General features: G+C 42.4%; 1 protein-coding gene and 1 long non-coding RNA gene across 2 annotated transcripts in view; one reads left to right on the forward strand and one right to left on the reverse strand.

Annotated features, from left to right (window-relative positions):
* CHN2 (chimerin 2) overlaps nucleotides 1-15,976 on the reverse strand; it is a 41,833-nt gene extending 25,857 nt beyond the window's left edge. The window contains exon 1 of the mRNA XM_010829354.1: nucleotides 14,973-15,976. Coding sequence (XP_010827656.1) covers nucleotides 14,973-15,278 — 306 coding nt within the window. The 5' untranslated portion in view covers nucleotides 15,279-15,976. The remainder of the gene's footprint in view (nucleotides 1-14,972) is intronic.
* A 6,915-nt stretch (nucleotides 15,977-22,891) lies between these two features.
* On the forward strand, nucleotides 22,892-26,928 carry LOC104980576. Its single transcript, XR_824284.1, has 2 exons — nucleotides 22,892-24,141; nucleotides 24,925-26,928. It is a non-coding gene; the product is annotated as an uncharacterized LOC104980576 (long non-coding RNA).
* Nucleotides 26,929-27,421: the final 493 nt, after the last annotated feature.

Consider the following 27,421-nt stretch of genomic DNA (forward strand, 5'->3'; position numbering starts at 1 on the left):
AATTAAAAACTTCAGTTTTGACCAGTGAAAGGTTAAATGCTGCTGAGATTCCAAATGATAGAATTAAGCAGGAATTTACACCGAATGCAATAGCTCACACGAGGAGGAACTGGAGGTCTACATTTGGCCATCCTTGACAAATATATGGTATGTAGAATTGTGTGAATGGGGAAAATAAAACCTCTTAGAGATAGTAGAAAATGAAGAAAATAGAGCCCAATCCCAAGCCCTTGGTGCATCAACATTTGGAGAGAACCAAGAGAGTAAAGTGGTTTAGAAGTCAAGAGGTGAACCGTGTTTTAGGGAAGGAGTGGCCAATTCCAGGCTGAATGCAGGAAAGAGGTCCAGTAATTGGGGGTTCAACTGTGACTCAGACACATGGAAGTCACTGGCAACCTTGACAAAAGAAGTCTCTGGATCACTGAGGGCAGAAGTCATTCTTGAGGGAACTGGGAGGATAACTGGGAAGCATGGGAGGATAACTGGGAGGCATGGAAGGAGAGAAGTGTAGAGGCAAATTCATCAAGAAGTTTGGCTGTGATGTCCAGCAGAGCAGCAAGAGAGCTCCAGGGAGGTAAGGAATGGGTCCTGGGAGGACTTTTTAAAAATAAAAGACTGGAGACATTCAGTTCAGTTCAGTTCAGTCACTCAGTCATGTCCAACTCTTTGCAATCCCATGGACTGCGGCACAACAGGCTTCCCTGTCCATCACCAACTCCCTGAGCTTACTCAAACTCATGTCCATTCAGTCACTGATGCCATCCAACCATCTCATCCTTTGTTGTCTCTTTCACCTTCTGCCTTCAATCTTTCCCAGCATCAGGGTCTTTTCAAAAGAGTCAGTTCTTCACCTCAGGTCGCCAAAGTATTTGAGTTTCAGCTTCAGCATCAGTCGTTCCAATGAATATTCAGGACTGATTTTCTTTAGGATATACTGGTTAGATCTCCTTGCTGTCCAAGGGACTCTCAAGAGTCTTCTCCAACACCACAATTCAAAAGCATCTGTTCTTTGGTGCTCAGCTTTCTTTATAGTCCAACTCTCACATCCATACATGACTACAGGAAAAACCATAGCTTTGACTACAGAGACCTTTGTTGGCAAAGTAATGTCTCTGCTTTTTAATATGCTGTCTAGGTTGGTCATAACTTTTCTTCCAAGGAGCAAGTGTCTTTTAATTTAATGGCTGCAGTCACCATCTGCAGTGATTTTGGAGCACCCCAAAATAAAGCTTCTCACTGTTTCCATTGTTCCCCATCTATTTGCCATGAAGTGATGGGACCAGATGCCATGATCTTAGTTTTCTGACTGTTGAGTTTTAAGCCAACATTTTCAATCTCCTCTTTCACTTTCATCAAGAGGCTGTTTAGTTCTTCTTCACTTTCTGCCATAAGTGTGGTGTCATCTGCATATCTGAGGTTATTGATATTTTCCCCAGCAATCTTGATTCCAGCTTGTGCTTCATCCAGTCCAGCATTTCTCATGATGTACTCTGCATATAAGTTAAATAAGCAGGGTAACAAATATACAGCCATGACATACTCCTTTCCCAATTTGGAACCAGTCTGTTGTTCCATGTCCAGTTCTAACTGTTGCTTCTTGACTTGCATACAGATTTCTCAGGAGGCAGGTGAGGTGGTCTGGTATTCCCAACTCTTTAAGAATTTGCCACAGTTTATTGTGATCCACACAGTCAAAGGCTTTGGCATAGTCAATAAAGCAGAAGTAAATGTTTTTCTGGAACTCTCTTGCTTTTTCTATGATCCAACAGATGTAGGCAATTTGATCTCTGGTTCCTCTGCCTTTTCTAAATCCAGCTTGAACATCTGGAAGTTCACAGTTCATGTACTGTTGAAGCCTGGCTTGGAGAATTTTGAGCATTACTTCACTAGTGTGTGAGATGCGTGCAATCGTGTGGTAGTTTGAGCATTCTTTGGCATTGCCTTTGTTTGGGATTGGAATGAAAACTGACCTTTTCCAGTCCTGTTGGCCACTGCTGAGTTTTCCAAATTTGTTAACATATTGAGTGCAGCACTTTCACAGCATCATCTTTTAGGATTTGAAATAGCTCAACTGGTATCCCATCATCTCCATTAGCTTTGTTCATAGTGATGCTTCCTAAGGCCCACTTGACTTTGGGAGACATTTGGATATATTAATTTGTCAGTGAGATTGATATGATAGGTAGAAGAGATTGGAGATGCAGAAAGGAAAGAAGCAAAAGAGTGATGATCCTGAAAAGCTGAGAGATGATGGAATTAAGGGCATTTATATAAGCAACATTCAAAAAGAGAAACAGTTGAGATCATTCCAGAATTCCTAAGAGACACAAAATCTTCAGGTTAAAAAACCTGAGTCTCAAAGCTGATGAATAAAAAATAATTTAGACCTATACAGATGAGAGTGGAAGTGCAGAACACTAAACAGATAAGCAAAATCCTCAAAAACAGGTTACCTGTGAAAGGACAGTAATTGGGATGAAAACAGAATTCTCCTCAGTAAAAAGAGAAAAGTAAATTACAGAGTCATTTCATCAAAGTCCTCAGAGAAAAGTATTGTCAACCTAACTTCTATACACAGCCAATTACCATTCAAAAGCAAGGGTGAAATAAAGATATTTTCAGACAAATGCCAAGAGTTTTCACTCACAGATCCTCACTCAAAGATATACCCAGGGATTATATTATTCTGTAAGAAGCACATTGAACCTAGTGGGAAAGGACAGGATTCAAGAAGCCACAGTAAGCAAGAAAACTGGGAAACATGGGCCAATATAATCAAGCCTCTCCATAAAAACAATAACAAGATGACTAATTTCAGAGGACTTAAAAGCAGGTTGAAAAAAATGGCATGGAAGATTCAAACAGTAAAACAAAGAAACAAAACAGGTTACAGTAGAATATAATGAAATAGAACGAAAAATTTTCAAAAGGATTAAAAAAACTAAAAGGTGATTTTTTAAAAGTTTTACAAAATAGCCAAACCTTAGGGAGTTGATCAAGATAAAAGGCACAAACAATAAAGGGGAGGACATAATTGCCGATGCTGTAATGATGTAAAACAAAACCTTGAGAACTTTCTACCCACAAAATTAAAAGTTATGTGAAATGGATAATTTATTAGAGAATATAAATTATCAAAAATGACTCAAAATAATATAAAAAACCTAAATTCACTTATACCTATTAAATAATTAAATCAAAGCCATTGATTCCAAATAATCTTGTTAGATTTAACCAACTTTTAAAAAAACAATTTCTAGCCAATATAGATTATTACAGAGGAAAAGAAAAAAAGTTCCACAGTTCACTTAATGAAGCTAATCTTGATTCAAAAACCATACAAGAATGACACATAAAAATAAAATTATACAGCTATTCAATTATGAACATAAATGTAAAAATCCTTTAAAAATCCTACTGAATGTAGCATTATGTTTAAATGTCATGACCAAGGGAAGGCTTATTTCAGAGATTTAAGGTAGTTGACGTATTATTAGAATTCAGAAGAATAACAAGAGAGAGAAAACAAAAAATCATTTTAAAAATTAGAATATCAACAGTTAACAAAATTCAATACCTGTTCATAGTAATAGCACTTGGCATACTAGGAAAAGAGGGAACTTCTAAAAATGGTTGATTAAAGATGTCTATGATATGCACATGACAAACATCATATTGAAAGATAAAACATCAGAATAATTTCCTTAAGAGTCAGCAGAAAGATAAGGCTGTATGCTGTAAAAGCTCCTCTTGGGCATTATCCTGCTGAATTTTAGCCAGCGTACTAAAACAAGACAAAGAAATACACCATATGTAATTGGAAGAAAGAACAAAGCTATCAAGTTTACTTAATATAAGAGCAATAACAAGAAGTCAGTACATATCAGCAGTTACTCATTTTGTTAAATCATAAAAATTAAAGGACTCCATTCACAGCATCAGGAATAATCTAAAATAATTATAATTAAATTAATAACATAAGTAAGGAGATATTCTATATTCATGTATGACAATGCTCAATACTATAAATATATCAATTATTTTCCAAATGAAGCTTTAAATCCAATTAAGTTTCAACAAAGTCTTCATAATGCTTTCCCCCAAATTGACAAGATGACCCTACAACCCACATGGAAGAATAGAACAGAGAGAAATAGCCATCATAATTTTGTATAAGTAAAAGAATGTAAGAAAATATATTCAACTATATTTTGAGACGTCTATAGTTAAAAAAAGTAAAGGACCATGCAGCATCATGCAGTATAAACAAACCAGTGGAACAGAGAGGAAATGACAGAAACCAAATTACACATATATGGAGACTTGGTATTTCTCAGAAATGGCATTATACATTAGTAGGGGAAGGATGTCAGAGAGAGGAACTATTTCCTAGTTCATCCACCTATTCACCCACTCATTATTCACTCATTTATTTGATACTTAACTGCTGATTGCCTACTTTGAACCTGGTACTGTACTAGTTCTCAGAAATACAAAGTAAAAATAGATCAGAGGAACAGAGACCTTCCTGCACCCAAGGATTTCACCTACAAGAATAATCAGGCAACATAAATAAGTATCTTGTGGTAGTACACTGTGCGAGAGTAATAAATTCTTCCTGAAAAGGCTGGGGAAAATGATATTTGAATTGGATTTTGGAGAATGGAATGGATTCATGAGACTGGGCTGATGGGACACTGATGATGTTGACTGGGGAGGCAGATGTTCTTCTTGGGGAGAACATTCCAAGAAGAGGGAACAACACAACTAAAGGCCGATGAAGGTGAGTTTGACTTTTTAAAGGCATTCTTTTCTTGTAGGTCATGCAAGAAAAAAAAAGGGAGTGAAAAATTCCTATCTGGAACACCTCCCGCAGTTGAAGGAATCACATAGGAAATAACTACACACCTTAGGGTAAAAATAAAAATGCAATATTTAGGAATTGGGAGAGTAGCTATTATATAGTGTTTACAGTCCATTGACAAGATGGAAACTAGTTGACTGAATGCTTCAGGAAGTCCAGGACACGCTAATCATAGATTTTCTAAAATTTTTGCCATGTTTAAAAAATAATTATTCAACAACATCCTTTCCCATCAATGATGTATCCCCACTGCCTTCTGTCCCATTTCTTCAGCCAAACAAATGCAGGCAGGCACTTCTGAATGGCAAATAGCTCTATTTATTGTCCCCACAAATACACATTCCCCAGAAATCGGCAAAATGGCGACAGAAGGGAATGTAAAGTTAGTTAAACATTATTTTAGGCCCACTGCCTAATTTCCTCTTTGTGATGGGCTGTTTATTTTCATGGCAGATAGATTGTTCAGTTTTCTTTTGGGTTCACAAGAACAATCTCTAGACAGTAGGCTATACGTAAATGCTGAGAGTACGCGCTCTGGACTCCTCTAATTTGGGATTGAACTATGATTTTTATTCTCCCATTGAAACGTCCCATATCTTGAAAAGTCAGTGATCAGCTTTTTCCATTCTCTGAATGATATTGATTTTCAAGAATATCTTTTCAGAAAAAAAAGAATATTTTGCAAACTTTAGGGCAGTAACTAAAATACCCTAGACAGGAAGAAAATACCCCAGACAGGAAGAATGTCTGTCCAAGACTATTATACTAGGCCTGGTCTGCCTGGAATTCAAAAACCACACCAAACAGAAAAAGATGATATTATAGGAGATAAGGTCTGTTTGACAAATAGCCCAGGAATAACCACCCAGTAAAAACAAGAGCAAGGAGAGTCGTCAAGAAAAATCTCAGGCGTTTAGTGAGTATCCCCCAACTTGGCTCTTTCTCAATGAGCAGGATGTTATTTGCCTCATATCTGCTGAATCTGGAAAACAGGATTCCCTGGTGATTTTATAACAAGTCTGTTTTGATGGGTCAGTGTAGACACCGCCCAAGTGTATAACCAGCTCAGCCCAGATCTAGACCGTAAGAAACAGAAAGGGCTATGCATGATGTGCTACGGTTGAGAAATTTTGATTTTCCTTATCAGTATACATCAGGGTCTCTCAACCTTGGCTCTACTGACATTTGGGGCTGGTAAGTCTTCATGTACTGTCAGGTGGTCAACAGCATCCCTGGCCTTTACCTAACAGATGCCAGTAGCAACCCCTCAGTGGGACCAACCACAGATGTCTCCAGATAGTGCCACATATGCTCTTGGGGACAAAAGAACCCTAATAGAGAGTTGTGGGTACAGACTAAAACCATGTCACCTCAGTTTGTCATTTTTCTTACTTATAACTTTATTCTTATACTTTTATTTGAAAAGGACTCATGGATCAAAGGCAGTTTTTTCTTAACTGCATTATATGCACAGAAGAGGGGGCTGGGAGACTAAAGTCACTTCCGGCTACAAGTCTGTGGACCTGGGGCTCTTCTAGTTGAGCTTTTGCCCCAGAGTCCCTGGGGCTGGAGGACAGGCAGCTTGTCCATGGTCACCCAGATGGTCAGCAGTACTTGCCTCCCACTCTCAGCCGAGGGTTTTTCCTATAATCGACTGCATTTCCCATCATCATGTGACACTGAACTTGTATGAAAAATTAGGTGAAACTTTGGACTTTTCCCTCTTGCACTATCAGATGAAATACTGGCCTTGAAGTGAACCTTTTCAGATGCAGGAAAATAGCCAAGGGGAATCACTGGGGCTGTGACCGAAGACTCTGGGTTTTCCTGCAAGGCTAGCTGAGCAGAGGCAGGGCGACAGCTGGGTTTCTCCACCACTGAGCCCCCAGATGCACCCATTCAGCAGCTGTTCTAATACATTTAAAACAGGATTTTCAATTCTAAAACATTGATTGTTGCCACAAAGCTTTTGGGGAGTCTCCCCATTGATATGGTGAGATATCCTTGTGCCTGCTGACTTCCTCTCGGGTTGATGAAGACATCTGCACCCACATCCTTTGACACTTTTCTGCTCAAAGCCTACCAGGTCCCCCATTGTCGATTGCAAGTTTTTTTCAGTCTTGGCACTGCTGACATTGGGGCCAATAACTCTTTGTGGTGGGGACTGTCCTGGCCCTTGTAGGATGTTTAGCAGCATCTCTGGCTTCTGCTAGACTCCAGTCATAAGAATGAGAAATGTCTCCAGACACTGCCAGATGTCCCCTGGGAGCACCACTGCCTTGTTTGAGAACCACCTAGCAAAGAAAGAGCTCACATTCTTACATCACCACCATCTTTCTGATACCTGGCAGTGCCTGGCACATACTTGGCCTTCAGTCTGTATTTGCTGAATTAAAAAAAAGTGTCTAAATAGTCACCTCTTCTTAGAACATTTAGTCATTTAGAATAGTCTCTTTGAATGATACATTCTTGGCATAAAACAAACTCAATGTAAAATTAATAACAACCAAGCATTTTATATGGGCCAGACTTGTTAATAAATAATTTAAAATAGTAGAACATCTTGGCCAAGCCACTTCCCTGGTGTGGGGCCTAAGCAAGGAGTCTCTGTTGGGTTTGCTGTCAAAGACTATTTTCTTTGCAGCAGGCTCTGCTGGTTTATAAAGGATTTACAATGATAGTATCCCAATATTTACATAAAATCATGTCAAGGAGGTATAAGATAAGGTTTAAGTGAGACTCTGCCAGTCAGAGAGAGCACTCACCTATGTGAGAACCTTGTCCAAAAACTTTTTCCTCAACTTGGTCAAAATCCCATGAATGAAATTCCACTGGGAAAAGGCATTATGCTGCTGGTCTCAACAGGACTATTTAAAACATGACTACTGGCACTTTCCTGGTGGTCCAGTGGTTAAGACTTCACCTTCCAATGCAAGGGGTGCAGGTTCAATACCACATGCCTCATAGCCAAAAATCAAAAACATAAATCAGAAGTAATATTGTAACAAAAATTCAATAAAGACTTCAAAATAAAATATATACTTAAAAAAAAAAAAAAAACAGATTACTAGATTAAATAAGCTGTCATTTTCAAGAACAAGCCCTTTTAAAACCAAGCATCTACTACCTGTAAAGTAACAGTAAATCTTGGTGACTCACAGAAGAAAGGGTTTCCATGCAACCTACCAGGTTGGTTTGACAGGTGCTATTGCAAATGAATCATAATGTGTAGCCTATTTGTAGAATGCAAAGCCTGGCGATGAACTGGGGAAGCAGAAGCTAAGATCTAGAAACTAAGGCTGGTAGGTCTTAACAGGGTGGTTCCATGAAGTGACTCGGCAGACAGGAACAACAGGAGGCAGGCAAGAACTCATCCAGGGGTAAAGGGTGGAGAGTTTGCCAGACACAAACCTCATTTACTTTGCAGGTTCGCTGAAGGCTAGTCCTATTATTAGCTCCAAAATGGCACAACAGCAATGGGTATACTTCACAAAAGATGGAACCAAAAGTGTAGGTGACAAGGCTAACGTGCTGCAGAGCACCTAGGCTGTCAGACAATAATGTTAAATAATAACATCGAGGCTCAGGACAGCTTCATGACTTCCTTCAAGCAGAACCCAATGGAAAGAGTTGGACTTTGTTACGAAACTTGAAGTGGAATTCTTCAAAACAAGGAGGAAAGGATTACGGCTGACATCTCCAGGCCTCTGCCTGGAAGGATTCCTTTCTTTCACATATAACCTGGATACCACCCATCCTCCAGACATCCTATAGCCCCATTCATGTATTTACATGGGGGTGGGGGGTTTGACCTCCATGGCCAAAGTTACCTGAGCAAAGCAGACACTTGGTCCAAGTCAGGCGAGTCTGATTCTTTCTCTATGGAAATTTAGAATTGGGATTTTGTGGTTGGTCTTTGTAATACATAAACCAGAGAGTTATCATCAGCCATACTGTGCAGACCATATAGACTAAGATGTTTTTGTGCAGGGAGAGAATAATGAAGCTGATATCCAGAGTAGAAAGCAATGAAGGGATGGGAAGAGAGAAGGAGAGAAAGGAAGGAAGAGAGGGAAGGAGGGGGCAGAGACACTGAGCCCAGGTATACCCCTAGTTCCTGCTTCCTCCTTGCCTAGTTCTAAACAGTCCCTGGGGGCTCTGTGAGACTTGCCTATTTCACTTAAGATGGTATCCAGGGGTTCGAAAAATTATAACGGCCAGACAATTGTAGGAAATATATTGAAAGTAAAAGTTGCTCAGTCATGTCGACTCTTTGTGACCCCATGGACTACACAGTCCATGGAATTCTCCAGGCCAGAATACTGGAGCAGGTAGCCTTTCCCTTCTCCAGGGGATCTTCCCAACCCAGGAATTGAACCAGGGTCTCCTACATTGCAGGCGAATTCTTTACCAACTGAGCTATCAGGGAAGCCCTAGGAAGTAGGTTAAAATGATGTAGCTTCATAGCTCTCTTGGAGAAGCCATATTTTCTTCATAAAGTCTAGTATTTCCAAGCCTATTTATTAAGTCTCATGTTGAGTTCCTTGTTTTACATTCAAGGTGATGAAGCTTGCCTTCCCTTTGAATTGTTCCTTCCAGACTTGTTTCTGCCAAAACAGCCTTTTCTGATTATAAAACAAAAGAAACAAAACTCACAACTGTTTCTGAAGCCACTGTCTACCTGTGACAAAGTGCAGGTGCAAAATCCAACAGAAGCGGGACCAGGACGGTCGATGCACCGCCGCACACCCAAGAGAACACAGTGCAGGCAAAATACTGGGGCGAGAGGGCTGGCACATTTTATGGAGTCAGCAAGGATGAGGAAAAGTGGGGCTTGCATACGGAAAGCAAAAGTGACTAGTTCCAAAGCAAATGATCACTCCACTGATGAAAATGTGGAAACTGAGGACAGAGAGAGAAACCATCAAGGAGCCACAAAACCCAAACAGGGAGGCGGTGATGCTGCCACATACTAGACGGGTGTCCCAGCCGTGGCACCAGGACACACTCTCAGCCTCCTGACCTCGTCCTGGCGCCCAGGGTCTTAGGAGTGGGAGGTGTGTTTAGAAAGTGTGTGCTGCTTGAGCACGCATATACGCACAGTGTACCATGGGCATAGGATGCTGCTGGTGCAGCCTGCAGCCTCGTCTGTGGGGACAGAAAAGGGTAAGGCGGGCAACTGTTTAACTTAAATCCAGACAAGGCCACTTTTGAGAGGCACCACACAGGAAGCTGGGACAGCAAGAATAAACCTGGGCACGTGTGCAAGATCCTGGGTAGGTGGCACGGCCAGGTCCTCTGACCACATGAGGAGCTGGCCTGACATGCCTGGATCCGGCCTCTGGCTCCCCGGCACAGGTGGTGACCCTGGCATCGACTGCTGCCCACCACCTGAAAGGACTGGAACACAACTAACATGAGCCCTAAGTGAAAGCAAACTCTGGGGCAGGAAGTAAGGAAGGAAAGTGCACGCTTAAGCAAACAGGGTGGGGAGATGCCTGCTACACGTGCTCTCCACATATTCACTGACAGCCCACTCTGGGCCAGGCCCTGATCAAGACACTGGGGTTTCTACAGAAAGTAAAACAGACAAAATCTGTCTCCACCCCTTTGCCCCCACCCAGGAAGGGGTTTCTCTCTGATAAGGGGAAAACACATCAATACATGTGTACTATGTCAGCTGGTGTTCAGTGATAGGGATGAAAGTAAAGTTGGCAGAGGGCTAGGAAAGGGATGGACAGGGGACAGAAGGGAATGAAGGGCAGATGGACAGGCAGGACTGGGGGAGGGGTGGGCAACCAGGTGAGGTTGGGGTGGGGTGGTCTGCTCTCCAATGTTTAGAACTTTTTGGACTTCTGCTCTCCCTCCATATTCCATATAGGGAGAAAACATGTCCCTCAAGTGGCCTAGGTAGAGAGAGCTTTCAGAAGGAGTGAGTGATGTGCACACACATGCAGCCTTGGGAGGCTGAGAGCACGAGCCAGCTGAGTGGAAAAAGGGACCATGGATTGGCAGTCTGTGATCATCCAACCCACCCCAGCTGACTCTCCAGATGTACAGCAAGCACTTCTGTCTCCTGAATCCTCTCTTTCCTGCACCCTGTTCACCCCTGGCTCATTTCTGACTCCGAAGTTCTGATTCATGTCTTTGCACTGCTCTTTCAGTTTTTAATTATATCTTGTTGACCAGGGAAGAAGAAAGAGATGGTAAAAAAAAAAAAAGTAAGAGGGACAAGAAGAAGTGAAGGTAGAAAATAAGAAATACAGAGCCAACTACATACCAAAATGCAAGGAAGATGAGAGACACAAAAAGATGAACAATAAAATAATAATAGAAGGCAAGCTTACTGGGTACCAATGACCTTCAGTGATTTACAAGTATTCTTTTTTATTTATTTATTTATTTTAATTGGAGGCTAATTACTTTACAATATTGTGATGCTTTTTGCCATACATTGACATGAATCAGCCATGGGTGTACACGTGTCCCCATCCTGAATACCCTTCCCAGTTCCCTTCCCATCCCATCCCTCAGGGTTGTCCCAGGGCACCAGCTTTGAGTGCCCTGTTTCAGGCATCTTAAACCTTACGGCACTCCCATTTTACAGATGAGGAAACTGAAGCTCAGAGAATTAAGCTACTTGCCAAAAAGCATATTGTGACCAGTGGCACCAAGCTGACCACAGCTACCTCATCATTGCATTAGGTGGGGAAGGAAAGACAGTTATCCAGACTGATGGAGTTGAGGGGTTCTTGAAGGTTTCAGAGCTCAGCCACAAGGTGTTCTTAGGCCAGACCCTCTAAAACAGAGCTATTCTACCTACTAGAGAGTGCCTCTTTCAGTCCAGTAGATAAACAGGGATGCAGACATAAAACATGTTAAATAACAGAATGCTTTCTCTGTTTATCAGACAGCTTTCATTGTAGAGAGAAGCCTATTAATTTCATCATTCCTCCAACAAATACTCTTAGTTTCTAATATGTATAAGTAATCCCGAGAATTTGACATTTAAACCAGCAACAAGCGTATTTGTATACATGTTGTAAAGTATGTAATTATTGCATGAAATGAGGAGCAACTTAATTAGCTTCCAAAAGCTTTTGTTTCCAGAGCAGATTTTCAGTTTTTCCCAGACACGCTTTGTTTGGAAAACAAGGGCAGTAGATATGCCCTCAGGAGCACTGATGGGAGCCTTCTCAAAGAAGGGAGTGGGAGGGGTTCCGACCTCAACCAAGTCAGGAGTTTCTAGCCATTGCTGTTTTTAAAAATTGTTATTATTGAGACTTCCCTGGTGGTACAGTGGTGAAGACTCCATGCTGCCAATGCAGGGGGGATGGGTTCAATCCCTGATGGGGGAACTAAGATGCTACATAGCAAGGCCAAAATACAAAAAAATTGCAATTATGGCATTGTTTTTTAAATTTGAAGTACAGTTGATTTACAAAGATGTCTTAGTTTCAGGTGTATGGCAAAGTGATTTTTTTCATTATAGGTTATCTATTCATTGCTTGTGATGAAGCTCCTGGGGAGAGTGAGGAAAGGGCTTTTCATTCAGGGAATAGTCCTGATGGGGGCAAAAAAAATCTTGCTCTGAAGTGAGGCATCAAGATCTGCTGGCAGATTCAAGTCTTTGGTAGGAGGCCTCTCGATGAGAGTGCAGACAGGGCCTAGCAAAGCTTATTTGTTGATAAGGATGAGAATGTGATTACTTGTTCTTTTTAAACATTTACTTTATGCCAGACACATAATATCCTCAAATAATAACCCAACTTACAAATCAAGACAGTTTCAGAACAAAGCCTACTAGAAATGAATATAAATAAAAACTCACTGCAAAATTAAGATATAAAACAGATTCCAGGCAGATGTCAGGGGCCTTTGATAAGACTTTCTTTCTTTGGTTCGGTCATGTTACTAAAACCTTACTGCTCTATTTATAGCAGGGACCTGCTTTTAGAATGTTCTTCTAAAGACCATGCAGAGTTCCCACTTAAAGTTGGTTGTGGGTAGGGGTGGGGGGTGAGGAGAGGGCTGAATGATAAAAGGGGCCAGGAGTGACAGAGGGAGCCACCCCCTCCTGCCCCAGCCTCTCATTCTTAAGGACAGTGGCACGAGCAGTACCATTGAAAGCCACAATCAACTGACACAGCACTCAAGGGTCTGCTATGTCTCAAAGATGTCTATTTAAAACACGGAAGAGAAACGGTCCTGTCTGGCTTGCATTCCCCTCTGACAACTCATCTGTTCTCTGCTTTCTTTTCTCTCAATAGCAGTAAGTTAGAAAAGATATCGTCAATAGATACAGACTTTTTAAACAAACATTTAAAAAGCTGTTAGTGTTTTTCAGTAATAATTAACATAGATCATGTTAGCAACAGAAATACTTGAGAAGATAAGGTTCAACTATCCTTTTGGTTTAAATGTTTTTATGTCCCATGCAGAGATCTAAGATGAAAAAAAGACTGAAATTAATTATGAAGTACCAATCAACTAAATACACTTGTGTGTTCTTCACACAAACTCAGACACAGTATCTATAGAGGAAAGCTATTCCACGCAAACATACATTGCAATAGGGCAAAAGTCCAGCTGGATCTTAGAGCCAAAAGAATCAGAATTTTCAAGAGGGAGGTAAAAAAAAAGGCAAGTCCAAGATCCATCCTCCCATTCATGGTAGTACAAATACAGGAGGCAAAGGATCAGGAATTTCTGCCAGAAGTCAGAAAAATACTTTCTTAAAATTAAAAAAAAATTAATTAGGGTAAAGATAGGAAAGTGGAAAAAGAAAAAAACATAAATTAGACCTGTCACTATTCAGTGATGCCCCAAATTATAATTGTCACTACTCAATGGTGGGAGAAATAACAAGAGCCTTGGCATGGATAAGGACCTATCTAACGCAATTCTTCACTCTTATGCTAAATACGGAGGGCTGGATAACTCCATGCCTCAGTTCAATTATAGCATGCAAATGTCTGAGCTCCTTGCTTTCTAAAAACAGAAGCAGGGCAAACAGACCAAACGAACACAAATGTATATTTAATAGACACACATCTGTCTGTATGAAGGATAGAAAAGCAACAGAATGAACTAGGTTTTCCTGGTCACTTCTGACAAATGGTTCCCCAGTTCCAAAAGTTTCTTGGGCTACTGACCCTAAAGGAAAAAGAATTTTAAATAAAGAATACAATTTACATTTAGCTGCTCCTGTGTCTTCTTCCTAGATCCTTCATCTCCATTCTCTCCAACTTCCACACGGTCAGCCCCTGTGCTGGTGTAAAACCTCTAACTCTGTCCTGTCTCTCCTGCACTCAGGGGCATCTCAAACCAGGCAATTTGGCATCAGAACCTCCTCCCAGCCCTTCTTGGAAAACACATCAGGGCAAAGGAAACAGGCCATAATTTTCTGACGGCAGGCCGTTTCTCCAAGTGCTAGTCTGAAATGAAGATAGTGGTATTTCCAGTTTATAAATACACATGGGAAAATCCACTTAACCCCCCGCCAGCTCTTCCTATCTTTTTGTTTGGTCTGGTGAGCAAGACCAAGGCTGGGACCAGAAGGAGCTTGGCAAGGCTGCCAGGGCGCCCCCTGCACCTCGAGCACAAACAAAAGCTACTGGATGGTATCTCCCGTCATCATTTGCTTTCACAGCTGTCTACACATAAACCCAAAGAGTTAGCATCCCTGAAAACAAAAGACAAAACACAAAATGTGAAACGGGCAACTGTTTCCACTTGCTCACAGATAACAATATTCTTTACTGCTACTCCGAGTGGAAAAGTACCGCTTGATATTCACCAGATGACCTCTAAATGCCAAAGATTGGGCATGCTCTGTTTTTCTTTCACTGGACATGGGAATGTGGAGAGGAAATGGGCCGAATTCATTAGAACTCAGTTAACATACATAGAGGTGCTTCTGAGCATTAGCATCAAGCAAACTGCTTTCTGAAACCTCCCGTTTGATTTGATTCAGAGCAAGTAACTCAATGTGGAAAGCAGAAAATCTGCCGTCTCGTGACTTTACCAAAGCCCAGACAGAAACCATGGCCTGGAGCTCTCCACCTGCCCTTTTATAACAGAAGAAAGGATGCAGAGGTTCGCTTACCTTAAAGTTGTGTGTCTTCTCATAGTTGAAGTGGTTGTCGTTGTGTGTGAGGGCGGCCCTTCGGACCAGGGAGGAGATCTGTTGACAGGCAAAGAGTTTGAGAGGGGGCCAGAGAAAGGCGCCTTTGATTCCCACCTTCACCCCCAAGGCCACGGCCAGCAGCTCCTGGCGTTTTCTGCCTGGCTTAGGCTTCCGAACCACAGCACACTTCTTCTCATTCTCCAGCCACAGTTCCTCGGAGAACATAGTGACCGGACCCCAGATCTTTCTGGTTTCCTCTGCGGAGCCTGGGCAGTGCAGCGCCATCAGATTTTTTGAACTGCGGCTAATGTTAGGCAGCAGATTCGAGGCAGCTGCGTTCTGTCTGCAGAGGCCTGGGGCATGTGACCTGGAAGGGCCTGTTTGAGTGATGGAGAGGGCTCTGCATCTGAATAAGGACAGGCCTGTTTTGTTCTGCGTTATTTCTTAAGGCCAACGTGTGCCTGGAACAATAGCACACATTCATGAGCGCAGCACCCCCCAGAAGCTGTATCCAGTCAGCCCCTGAGGAATCAATGGAGGAGGCAGGGGCGGGCAGCTTTATTCCTCCTGTCACAGCGCATTGCAAAGGAGAGACCTCAAATACTTGCTAGCATATTTCACACACACACACACACACTCACACACCCAACCAACCAACTCTGATCTTCAAAGCCTGAGGCTGTATCCAATTATTCTGGGGCTCTGAACCCCATTCTGGGCTGAATTCCAGCAGATTAAACCTTTAAACCCTAATGACTGTTTAATCATATAGGGGATAAAGCCTGCGTCTCTTAAAAAAAAAAAAAAAATCTGTCCCAGCACTTGAAAGCTTTATTTTTATTCTTATGCTTACATTAAATTAGAACAGTCTGACCACTGAATGGGGCATACAAGAACTGTATATAGCGTTTCAGCTCTGGGATCTACAGTTACAAGTTTAAAATAAGAGAGAGGATGTCTTGCCTCAGAATACCCCCATGGACTCCCCCACCCACCACAAACAACCCCTCCCATACAAAGAAGGCAGTATTCCTTAACTAAAACATCATACTTTTTTTTCTTTTAAATAAAACATTTTCAATGTTAATTCTTTTAGTATCCAAGCTAATGCCCTCCTGGCTCGTAAAAGCATCATCTGTTTGATGGTCTCTCTCGGGACCCTGGTTTTCTAGTTCCAGTTCTCTGCATTAATAGAAGTGAGGAAATCATTATCTCTTAATGAGTACTCCTAATCTGTTGGCAAAGTTTAATGCAGCTAATGCCAGACAATAAAATCAATGCTTTTGGAACTGGAAAGCAAGAACGTGGATGGCTGGACCATGATGCAGATGGGACTGTCCGTGAATTTCATCCCATCCTCTATGTGGCCCCACATTCCAGCCCTTCCAAGGAGCCCCGGGGAGAGTAACAAAACACCAATCTTTTCCTTGTGTAATTCTTTATTCCTGGCAATTAAATTCCAACTTGGTTCAGATGTCCTGCCTCTCATTTCACCTCCTTTTAACTTCTGATAATAATAACAATCAATTTTTATATTGGGCTTTTGGACACATTAACTTGTTAAGCCAGACAAGATTCAGAATGTGTTAAGTGCACTGACTCAGTTAATCTGCAGCTCATGTATATGCAAAATATACATTTTGTGGATGAGGAGATTAAGAGATATTTCAAGGACATGTAACTAGTTTAGGCAGCAGAGCCAGGACTAGAACCCAAAACATCTGCACCCAGCACCTGTTCTGGGTGTTCTGTGTTCTGCAGCCCATACCCTAGCACCTAAGTAGGCAGTGCAGTGCTGCGTCATCCACTGAGTCTTGCCAAATGCTTTACCTGAAATATTGGTCAAGTCTGCGCCCTCCTTACCATTCTTGTCCCACAATAACTCAGAGCCTAGATCTCTCTCCAGTCTACCTTACACACAGCTACCCAACAGTCTTCTTAGTCCACTCCACCTTTGCTCAGAAATGTCAGTGATTCCCCCTGGCTTGACTGAATCCTTATATTGTGGGTTTTACATGAGCTCATCTCAACCTATCCATCTTATCTATTTTCCTATACTCACCACCACAAATCCTACAAAATTTCTTCTCTGACATACTCAACTTGCCACCTTGGTAGCTTGCTCTGTCTTTTAGCATTTTCTAGCACCATTTCCATGTCTACGTATCCACCAACCTTCACATTCTACCTCAAATACCTCCCTCTCCAAAAAGACTTCTCCAAACTCCCCATTGGAGGCAAACACTGCTTTAGAATCCATAGTATTTTTCTCACATTTTTCTTATTGCACTTAATCACTTTCTCTCTTAGAGTGACTTATAACAGGTCTTATAGTCTTCCATATTGAGAATCCACTGTGATACATTTTATGTCTGGTTCACTTTTTTTCCTCCTACAAGAGTGTCTAATAAGATTCCTTTCAGTTCAGTTTGGTTGAGTCACTCAGTCGTGTCCGACTCTTTGCGACCTCATGAATCACAGCACGCCAGGCCTCCCTGTCCATCACCAACTCCCGGAGTTCACTCAGACTCACGTCCATTGAGTCGGTGATGCCATCCAGCCATCTCATCCTCTGTCATCCCCTTCTCCTCCTGCCCCCAATCCCTCCCAGCATCAGAGTCTTTTCCAATGAGTCAACTCTTCTCATGAGGTGGCCAAAGTACTGGAGTTTCAGCTTTAGCATCATTCCTTCCAAAGAAATCCCAGAGCTGATCTCCTTCAGAATGGACTGGCTGGATCTCCTTGCAGTCCAGGGACTCTCAGGAGACTCTTTTAGCAGGCATTAAATAAGTTGTCAGAAAGCACCTATACATGTAGGAAACCAGAATAGTGGAGGAAGGTGTGCAAAAGTGGCTGCATGGAGGGGGTCTCTTGCCCCATCCATCACCATGCTTTAGCTTCCAAGGGTGTAAACCCACAGGGGTCTGCCCTCCTGATGGTCTCCACCAGATTCCTCAGCCCTCCTTCCTGTTGCCCAATCCTAGAGGACATCTGGCACACACAGAGATTGAGTGAAGGTCTGGCATGCCTTTAACAGTCTTCTAGTCCTTAGCCTAAAGGCAAAAAGCCAGAGAGGAAGAATAAGGGTCCCTTCTCTAAACTTCCCAGCTAGCAAATCAAGACAGAGCTTTTGACAGCAAGTCATTCTGTGTGAGCACATATTCTGTGATCCGAATTAGATTAATCATATGGCGACATGGCTTTAGAATCTGAATAAAATAACTCTTTAAATGGAAAGTGGGCAAAAGGGGTCTCCGTTACCCTTTGGTGTGTGAATGGTTGAATACAAGCTTTAACATTTTTCTCATGTCTGTGCTTTTACTCTTAACAAGTACTTTTTATTTCTATTTGTGACCGGGATTTCTTTTTCAGATATTTGTTCAATAGAATTTACCCAAACACAAGATACCTTCAGGCATGTAAACAGACACTGTCCACTTAAGATGTATCTTTATAGGGAACCGTTAAGGTTGGCATTTGAGCAAACATTATTCTGAGAAGTGTGGATGACCCCAGGTCACCCTCATATTAAAGGAAAATGCTTACAAAAGTCACTTGGTAAAAACTTGCCTCTTAAACAGCCCTGCTGCACAGAGTTCTTATCCAAGCTCCTCCAGGACCACCGCTGGGTCTCTTCTATATCCCTACAAAGTCTAACACATGTTCTCTAATACACAGAGACAGGCTGGCCATCTTTTTCTGACAGAAATTTCTATCTGACCTATTTTCATTTATATATACATAAGAGAAAGTGCATGTGCCTACAATCTCTGTTTAAATCAGGGATTGTCCAGCTTCCCTGGTGGTCAAGACGCTGCACTTCCAATGCAGGGGACGGGGGTTCAGTCCCTATTGTCAACCTGGGAATCACTGAAATTTGGGGTTGGATAATTCTTTGTTGTCGGGGCTGTCCTTTGCATTGTACAATGCTTAGCAGCATCCCTGGCGCTACCCACTAGATGCCAGTCGCACCCCACAACTGTGATATCACAAATCTCTCCAGACTGCCACATTCCTCCTCTGAGAAAAAACTGCCCCCAGTTGAGAATACAGGGGTTAGATTAATAACAAACATTTACAGCATACTTTCTCTGTGTCAGGTATTTAATATGCTAAGCACTTTGCATGCGTGCATGCTCAGTTGCTCAGTCATGTCCGACTCTTCGTAATCCCATGAACTGTAGCCTTCCAGGCTTCTCTATCCATGGGATTCTCCAGAAAAGAAAGGATTGCATTTTGTTTCTCCAGGGGATCTTCCCGACCCAGGGGTTGAAGCCACATCTCCTGCATTGGCAGGCAGATTCTTTACCACTGAGCCCCCTGAGCCCTTCTAAGCACTTTGTATAAATTGGCTTAAGTTTTATAACCCTCTGAGGTAGGTACTGTTATAATTACCTCCACTTTACAGATGAGAAAATGGGAACTGAGCATTTAAGTGATTTGCTCAAGGTCACACAGTTGATAAGTGGTAAAGCTGAGATTAGAACCCAGGCACAATGCCTAGGTCTATTTTTTGGTTGTTTTTTGTTCCCCAAAATCAGTTTATTTTTTACTGAGATAAAATCAGCATAACAGCAAATCTATCATTTTAACAATTTAAAAGTATAGTTCAGCAATCCAGTGGCATTACATACATTCACAATGTCCTGCAAGCATTACCGCTCTCTAGTTCCAGAACATTTCCATCATTCAAAATGAAACCTTTTACCCAATTAAGCAGTCACTCACCATTCCCTTCTCCCTCCAGCCTCTGGCAACCACTAATCTGCTTTCTCTATGGATCTGCCTATTCTGAATACTTTATATAAATGAAATATGCAATCTCTGGCCTTTTGTGTCTGACTTCTTACTTTTTATTGCTCAATAGTAATCCATTGTATGGATTACTATGGATGGTCCACATATTATTTATCCATTCTCCAGGGGATGTGCATGTGGGCTGTTTTCACCTTTTGGCTACTGTGACTACTGCTGCTAAGAATATTCTTGAACAGGTTTTTTGTTTGAATACCTGTGCCAGTTCTTCTGGGTGTAACACTAAATCTATCTTTTAACCACCCTCTAAAACTGCCTCTCATCCAAATATTGTTCACATTTTGAAATATTCAGAGGCTAAAATGCAAGAATTACTCTTCCCCATAGTTAACTTGTTAACAACTCTCAGGACTGGTGTGGCCTGGTTTGGTTTCACTGCGGAGACTTTTGTTCTCACTGGGGCCTCTGCCGAAGCAGACACGACTTAAGATACTTCTGTTAGTAGGTGGGGCTATAAATAAACGGTGAAATAAGCTCACCACTTCCCTTTTCCTTTTTTATAAATAAGGGCTGGGATTCTATTTTCTGTGTATGGCCTCTCACTGCTCTTTGTCTCCGTGATGAGGATCTTGCACCCAAGGAGGCGTCAGGTAGCCAGAAGGCAGTGGAAGTCTGTCAGATGAAGACAAGGAAGAAGAACGGGGCACTGGGCAGGAAGACAAGGGGAACGAGGCGCACTGGGGTGCATGTGCATGGAACACGCTCAGGGACGGTGGGAGAAACAGGAAGCCTTTCCCTCTGCTCGGGCTTTAGTAATCGAGCATCTTAAAAACGTGGGGATCCCAGAAGCTCATGTAATCAAAGGTCCCTTCTCCACCTGGCTTCAGGCAGACCTGCATCTTGGCCTCTGGGGACCACAACATTCTGCCTTTTTAGTACCAATTTCTAGAAAAGTTGATTTACGTCAATCTGTAGTTCTTCCATAGGCACTGAGTAAATTTCTATGGTACATTTTAAGGAGGGCTTTTTGAAAATGTGATCATCAGTCCCAAGACAGTCTCTCCCCACCTATTCCAATCCCAGTCCTACTCCTCCTGGGGCCCCACTCACTTCCATCTCGGGTCTGAGTCCCCCGAAGGGGCTGAAAGCCTGAGCTATACCCCTGTTACAGACACTACCCTGTAGATGCGGGCATCTGCTGCCTCATGGCAATATATGAAATGAAGATCAGTATTACTGATGCTGGCGAGGATATCATGGGGACAGCTCACTAACAGAATGCTTCTGTTTGTAATAAGTGGCCCATTGCTGGGGAAAACACTGTCAGTGTATCAAATGCCTCATGTACATTGATCCAATGATTCTATTTCTAGGATTCTCTTAAGGAGGTCTTCAAACAAAGAATTAATAGATAGATACATATCATAATAATAACAAGAAATGAGAGAAGGCTTAAACATTGAAGATGGGGTAAGGTTAAATACATTACGGTATAAACATGCAATAGAATATTAGGTAGATATTAACAAAGATGATTAAAATAACTTTCAGTGAAGAAGGGATATTCTCACCTAATATAATGTTAGATGAGAAGTAGGCTCATAAACCTAATATAGTATGACTTCAATCATGCAGAAAATACCAAAAAACACACCAAAATATCTTCAATATACCAACTATTGGTGATAAGGCAACAGTTCTAAGTAGAGAAATTTTAATTGACATTTATTTTCATCTTTATTCTTTCCTGTATATTTTGAGCTTCCCACAGTGATTGTGTTCTGGTTCCATTATATAAAAATACAAATTTTAAAAAGTACATTATAAAGACCTCAAATTTATTAGCTTTAGTGTGCACAAAAGATACATTCTTAACATCACAAGTAACCTTGGAGCTCATCTAATCCCACCTGCTCTTCTTGCAGCTGGAGAGACTGAGGGTCAGGGAAGCTTAATGATTTGTGCCCCCTCCCCAATAAGAGAGCTATTCCACAACTAGATCTAGAACCAGATCCAAACTCCAGTTTCTCTTGCCTGGAACCTTTGACAATGAGCACTTCTTACACTTCTGGGATCTCAGGACCCACGGAGGTCTGGTTCAAATACAGACTGCTGGGCCCCAGGCTTTCTGGCTCAGTCAATGTGAGATCAGGCCGAAGAATCTGCATCCCTGACAGGCTCCCAGGTGACGCTGATATTGCTGGTCCAGGGACCACACTTTGAGGATCCCTGTTTCATGCTTTTCTCTGTACCTGTGGGTCTCAACCTTACCTGATCGTTAGAATCACCTGGGGAACACAAATGAACAAACAAGCCATGTTCAAGCTTCACTCAGACCAATGATATCCAAATTTCTGGGGATGGGCCTGGACCTTTAAAAACTACCCCCTGGGAATTCTAATGTACTCCTACCATTGGAAACCACTGCACTAATCTGAAGCACTTCACTTCAGGGGGATTATTAGAGAAGATGGAAGTATGAATGGATTACGTGCTATTGAAAACCACCCCTGCCATAGGAATCAATATCTTTTCAAACACAGAATGTGAAAATGTTTCTATTCATGCCCACCCCACCCCAACCTCCTATCATGCCACTTAGAACTCCAGACTCTCAAAGGCAAAAATCCATACCATGGCCTTTATGAGCCTGTGTGGTGCCACCCTTCCAGCCTCTCCTCCCACCCTTTCTTCTGGCCACCTTAAGAATATATAACCATGAATGAGCAGTATGATTTTTAAATTATTACCTATGACCATTCCCACCCCCGCCCCCACCAAGACTTCTAGCTTTATGAGATCAGATACTGTGTGTGCTTGGGTCACAAGCAGTGACCCCAGTGTCATACCTCAAACCTGGCACAAAGTAGGTGCTTGATAAATTTTGCTAAATGAATGTTCACAACTATAAAATATCTTGAAGTCAAAGTACCACTGTAGAGGTTTATCATCATCAAAACCCAGTCGTCCAGTCAATTCACTCTTGTGAGTCTCTAACATAACACCCAGGGGCCATGCCCTTTGGGGTTTCCTTCTGACCAAGGTATCAGATTTCTGGTATCACAAGAAGGGGTACTAGAAACAGGGGACTCTGCCCCAGGGCCAGGTCCTAAGGGTCACAACCAAATTCAGGACCAGAATATTAAAAGTAACATTGTATATTTGTGGTCTACATTATATTATATGGTATCTCTGTAATCAAGCAGACCCCTAGGGGCCTGAGACAGACACCCTGCCATCCATGTCCTCTGCCTGCCTCTTGGTTGTAGAAAAACTCTAGTCTTCAAGGCGTCCCCTGAGCCACAAAACCCTGGCTGAGGAATTAATGATGTGAACATGTAAAAACAAAAATAGCAGTTGGGCCAGGAGCACTAGTAACAATTTAAACGATAAATCAGCCATATGGCAGTCATAGAATCTTCAGTTCCTCCTACAAGTACATCAGTAGTAGTATCTAACACACATTCCTGAGTCATTTTGCAGATACTGAAGCCCCCGAATGAAAGCAGTTCACTACATGATGCCATAAGCATGTAGTCCCCACACTGGCTAGAGGGTAAGGACTGATCTTACTAACCCATATGACACTGCCCTGTTACCTCACCGTCAACAAATCAGAGGACTGTGCATAAGCTGATCACATACCCTGTGACTCCCCTCCCTCCCCTTGCCTTTAAAAATGCCTCCCTGGAACCCTTTCGAGAATTAGCTGCACTGGAATCTGTCTGGTGCCTTACAACACATGCTGCACTTTCCTTCATCACAACCTGGGGTCAGTAGATGGGCTTTACTGCTTGAGGGTGAATGGAAGTTTGGTTCAGTAACGTCTCTATTACATGAGGAAGGCAGAGCAGGCATTATTATTCTCATTTTACAGATGCAAAAACCAAGATCCTAATGGAAGTGGGGAATACGATCAGGTCTCCTGACTTTCTTCCCGTGGAAATCCCTGACCATTGCAGCCCATCAGTAATGGAAACTGCTCACGACTGACTTGGGGCTCCTTTCCTCCTCTCTGTTCCTAGAGGATTTATTACCAGCTTTTAAAATGGGGCCCTCCCCTGAGTTGTGCCACCCAGTATACCTCCAGTGGCTAGCATGAGGCCAACACTAGTTCTCATGAAAGTTTCGTTTCACAAAATAAACCCATTTTTTTTTGCAGTCTTTCTATTTTTCTTGCCTTCCATCCAAATGACTTCTAATTTTAAAAAGTTGCTCTTATTTTTTTGCTTTGGCCATCAGTGTACTTCCCACGCATATGTCTGAGGTTCCGGGGTTGAGTAATGAGTCTGGACTGCACGTTATTTCCCTAAAGTTACAAAATATTAAAGTCAGCCTAGATACAAAGACACCCAGCAAAATGCTGCAGTCATTCATTCAGCTCCGAAGGCTGGTAAGAAATCTGTTTTTTCCTTTGTTTTCACTCTCTCTGGGTCACATACATATTTTTAATGGCTGGATACTGGTTTCAATGTATGCTTACTACTTATTATTTCAGTATTTAAAATACACACCCGTGTGTGTGTGTGTGTGTGTGTGTGTGTGTGTGAGAGAGAGAGAGAGAGAGAATGCTTAAGAGAGGACAGATGATCAAGGGGCTAAGAGCTTCTCAGTGTGGTCTTTCTCTGGCGTCCTACATCTGGTTCGCATTTCTGATTGCAAGTGAAAACACTACAAATACTGAGTTAAAAAGCCCAAATTGCTGAATGATAAAACCAGATCAAACCAGTCAATCCTAAAGGAACTCAACCCTAAATATTCACTGAACGGACTGACACTGAAGCTGAAGCTTCAGTTCTTTGGCCACCTGACACGAAGAGTTGACTCACTGGAAAAGACCTGATGCTGGGAGAGATAGAGGGCAAGAGAAAGGGACAACAGAGGATGAGATGGTTGGGTGGCATCACTGACTCAACAGGCATGAGTTTGAGCAAACTCTGGGAGGTAGTGAAAGACAGGGAAGCCTGGCGTGCTACGGTTTGTAGGGTCCCAAAGAATCAGACATGACTTAGCAACTCAGCAACCACAACCCAAGGGGTAGCTTGTTTTATCAACACTCCTAAGCCCAGCCTGCTAGATCCTCTGAACTCTGAACATATCCCCACACAGCCCAATCTCTGTTGCTTTACCTAAGAACTGCCTGTCAGTGTTTGTTATATTCTTTGCTTGTTTTCAGTCCTGAAAGAGGAGAAAGACAACAAAAAGATATGACTAAACTGCAAACTCATTCCCATGACAGCAAAAGAAATGAGAGAGACCAGGGTGGGACCCTGCCATCTTTCCAGCCGACATGCTCATTTTAAAGTGGAATAATCCTGGCTTTATTGAAATCTATCAAAGCATCAGGTATCAAGGGCTGACCTGGCTGACTCCTAAAACTCCTGGTGACCTCCAAACCTGCTGTGTCCTGGGCCTTTGATGGCACAACATGCCCAGCTGCTGCTCCAATTGTTCTCCAGGAACAGATGGCCACTCAATTCAAGAGACCCAAAAAGGCCAGAGGACTGCTGCCTGTCCTAAAATTCATCTCCTTCATCCACAACAGTGTTCATCCCAAACTGAAGGACTGTGGGGTCTCCAAAATGGACCAAAACCACCTTGTTTGGAAGCACATAAATAATCTGATGCTCCTGGGGGTTCACTGATTGTGCAACATTAACACCGCTGTCCTTCCCACTTTGTTTCCCCACCTGTTTTATTGAGGTTGATGTCAACAATCTTGGCTCACCAATGCTGTTTGCTTAGATGTAGATGCAAAAGACACTCCCTGTTACAGAGAAAGACCTTCCAGTTTGTGTTGAGCATTTCCCACATTTCCACATGTAGCTGTTGGTGTTTTGTTTTTGTGCACAGTTTTTGAAAGAGGAAAAAACAAAGAGGTTTATGTCAGAGAGTAGTAACCCATTTTCTTATGCTAGAACTTTAAAACTGGGAGTCACAGTTCTCAAACGCTGAGTTTCAGAGAAGACAGCAGGGTTATTTTTGAGAGACCAGAGCATTTGTGGGATCACATTGCTAAAATTGCCTTGCAACACTTTAGGTGACCTTTTATAAAACTCAGACCCAAAACAGGGCATGAAAGTTTTAAGGGAGAGGCGACTATTACATCTCCAGCTATTTTCCTTTTGGCCCTATGAGACCCTTTTCTCTTATACAGTATTTAATGCCCTTTTCTGTGTTGTTTCCTTCCTTTGCACCCTCCCACCTCCCGCCAAGGAGGTAGGTATCCAAAATGACTGACTTAGGGATTTTATTACATAAGTCAGAGATGTTCAGTTTCTGGCTATGGCACTCAACAGTAGAGTAGAACCCAAATGTATTTCTGTCTTTCCCCCTCCCTGGCACTGTTGCTCACTCAGTTGAGCCTGAGAAATCTCAGCCAGAGGCTGGCTGGCTGCAGAATTGCACTTTCTTGCCATACTGCTGTCTATAGGGTCGCACAGCGTCGGACATGACTGAAGCAACTTAACAAGGCTCATGGCCCTACTGGAGGATGGCAGTTTGCAGGGCAGAATGGGCCAGACAGAGCCTCAGGCTGCTTTTCTACCAGGTCCTCTGATCAGCATTTGGATGAGGGTGCATCTTTACCGAAAGGGAAAAACCAAATTAACCAGCTGTTTTCTGCATGCAAACTGTCCCATATTATAAATGACAGAGACGCCTATTAAACATTTTTTCAAAATTTCACACACACATAAAATCTCACATCCCCTACTGTGCTTTTCACGGTGAGCAATCACCCACACACACGAGTCCCCAGGGCCCTTCCAGCTGTGCAGTGGATCCTGCGCAATACAGTTCCTGGGGATATTTACCAACTCAGAAGTTCTGAAATACGGATGCTTGCACATTCCAGATGTGAATCTAAACTGAGTTCTGGCCTCCTGTGCGAGAGGCGAGTGGGGTTTCGAATTCTGCAGCTGAACCTCCTATCTGTGTGTTGGGAAGACCAGCCTTATGCCAAGAATATAGCCCTGGAGCCCCTTCCCGGGTGGAATGTCAGGGTATGTGTGATGGTGCAGACACTTCTCCCAGCCACTGGCCAGCTCTGAAAGAGACTGTGTCATCCTAATGTGTACATGTGCATATTGTAGAGGGGTAGTTCAGTGTGAAATGACCACATCCAGTTTGATCTTATCTGTGTTTTAAACAATAAATGTATTCTATCATGTGTTTCAAATATAGTTTTTTCCTTCTTTTCTCCCCCGCTCCCTTCATTCCCTCCTTTTCTCCCTCATTCTTTCTTCCTCCCTCTCTTTCTTCCTTCAGCAAATATTTATGAAGTATCAATCATATATCAGGCACTGTTTTAGGTCAGTGGAAAACAGCAGTGAACAACTGACAAAAATCCCTGCACTTAGAGACCAGACAATAAACAAAACTCACAAATATATTAAATATTATTCAAGAAAGTGATAAGTGTCACAAAGAAACAAGGATACAGGATAGAGAGTGAGGATGCCATTTAAAACAGGATGGCCAGGGGAGGCTTTGCTGAGAAGGTGGCACTTGGGCAAAGCCCAAAAGATGACTGGAAGAGCACTGCAGGCGGAGAGGACAGCAAACGTAAAGGCCCCGAGACCGGAGCAAGGGTGGGTTTAGGAAACAGCAAACATCAAGAGTGGCTAAAGCAGCATGCATGAGAAGGGAGGGGCCGGCGGGGGGGAGGGAAA

This window comes from Bison bison, unplaced genomic scaffold (assembly GCF_000754665.1).
Source record: "Bison bison bison isolate TAMUID 2011002044 unplaced genomic scaffold, Bison_UMD1.0 scf7180017858770, whole genome shotgun sequence".
Taxonomy (NCBI): domain Eukaryota; kingdom Metazoa; phylum Chordata; class Mammalia; order Artiodactyla; family Bovidae; genus Bison; species Bison bison.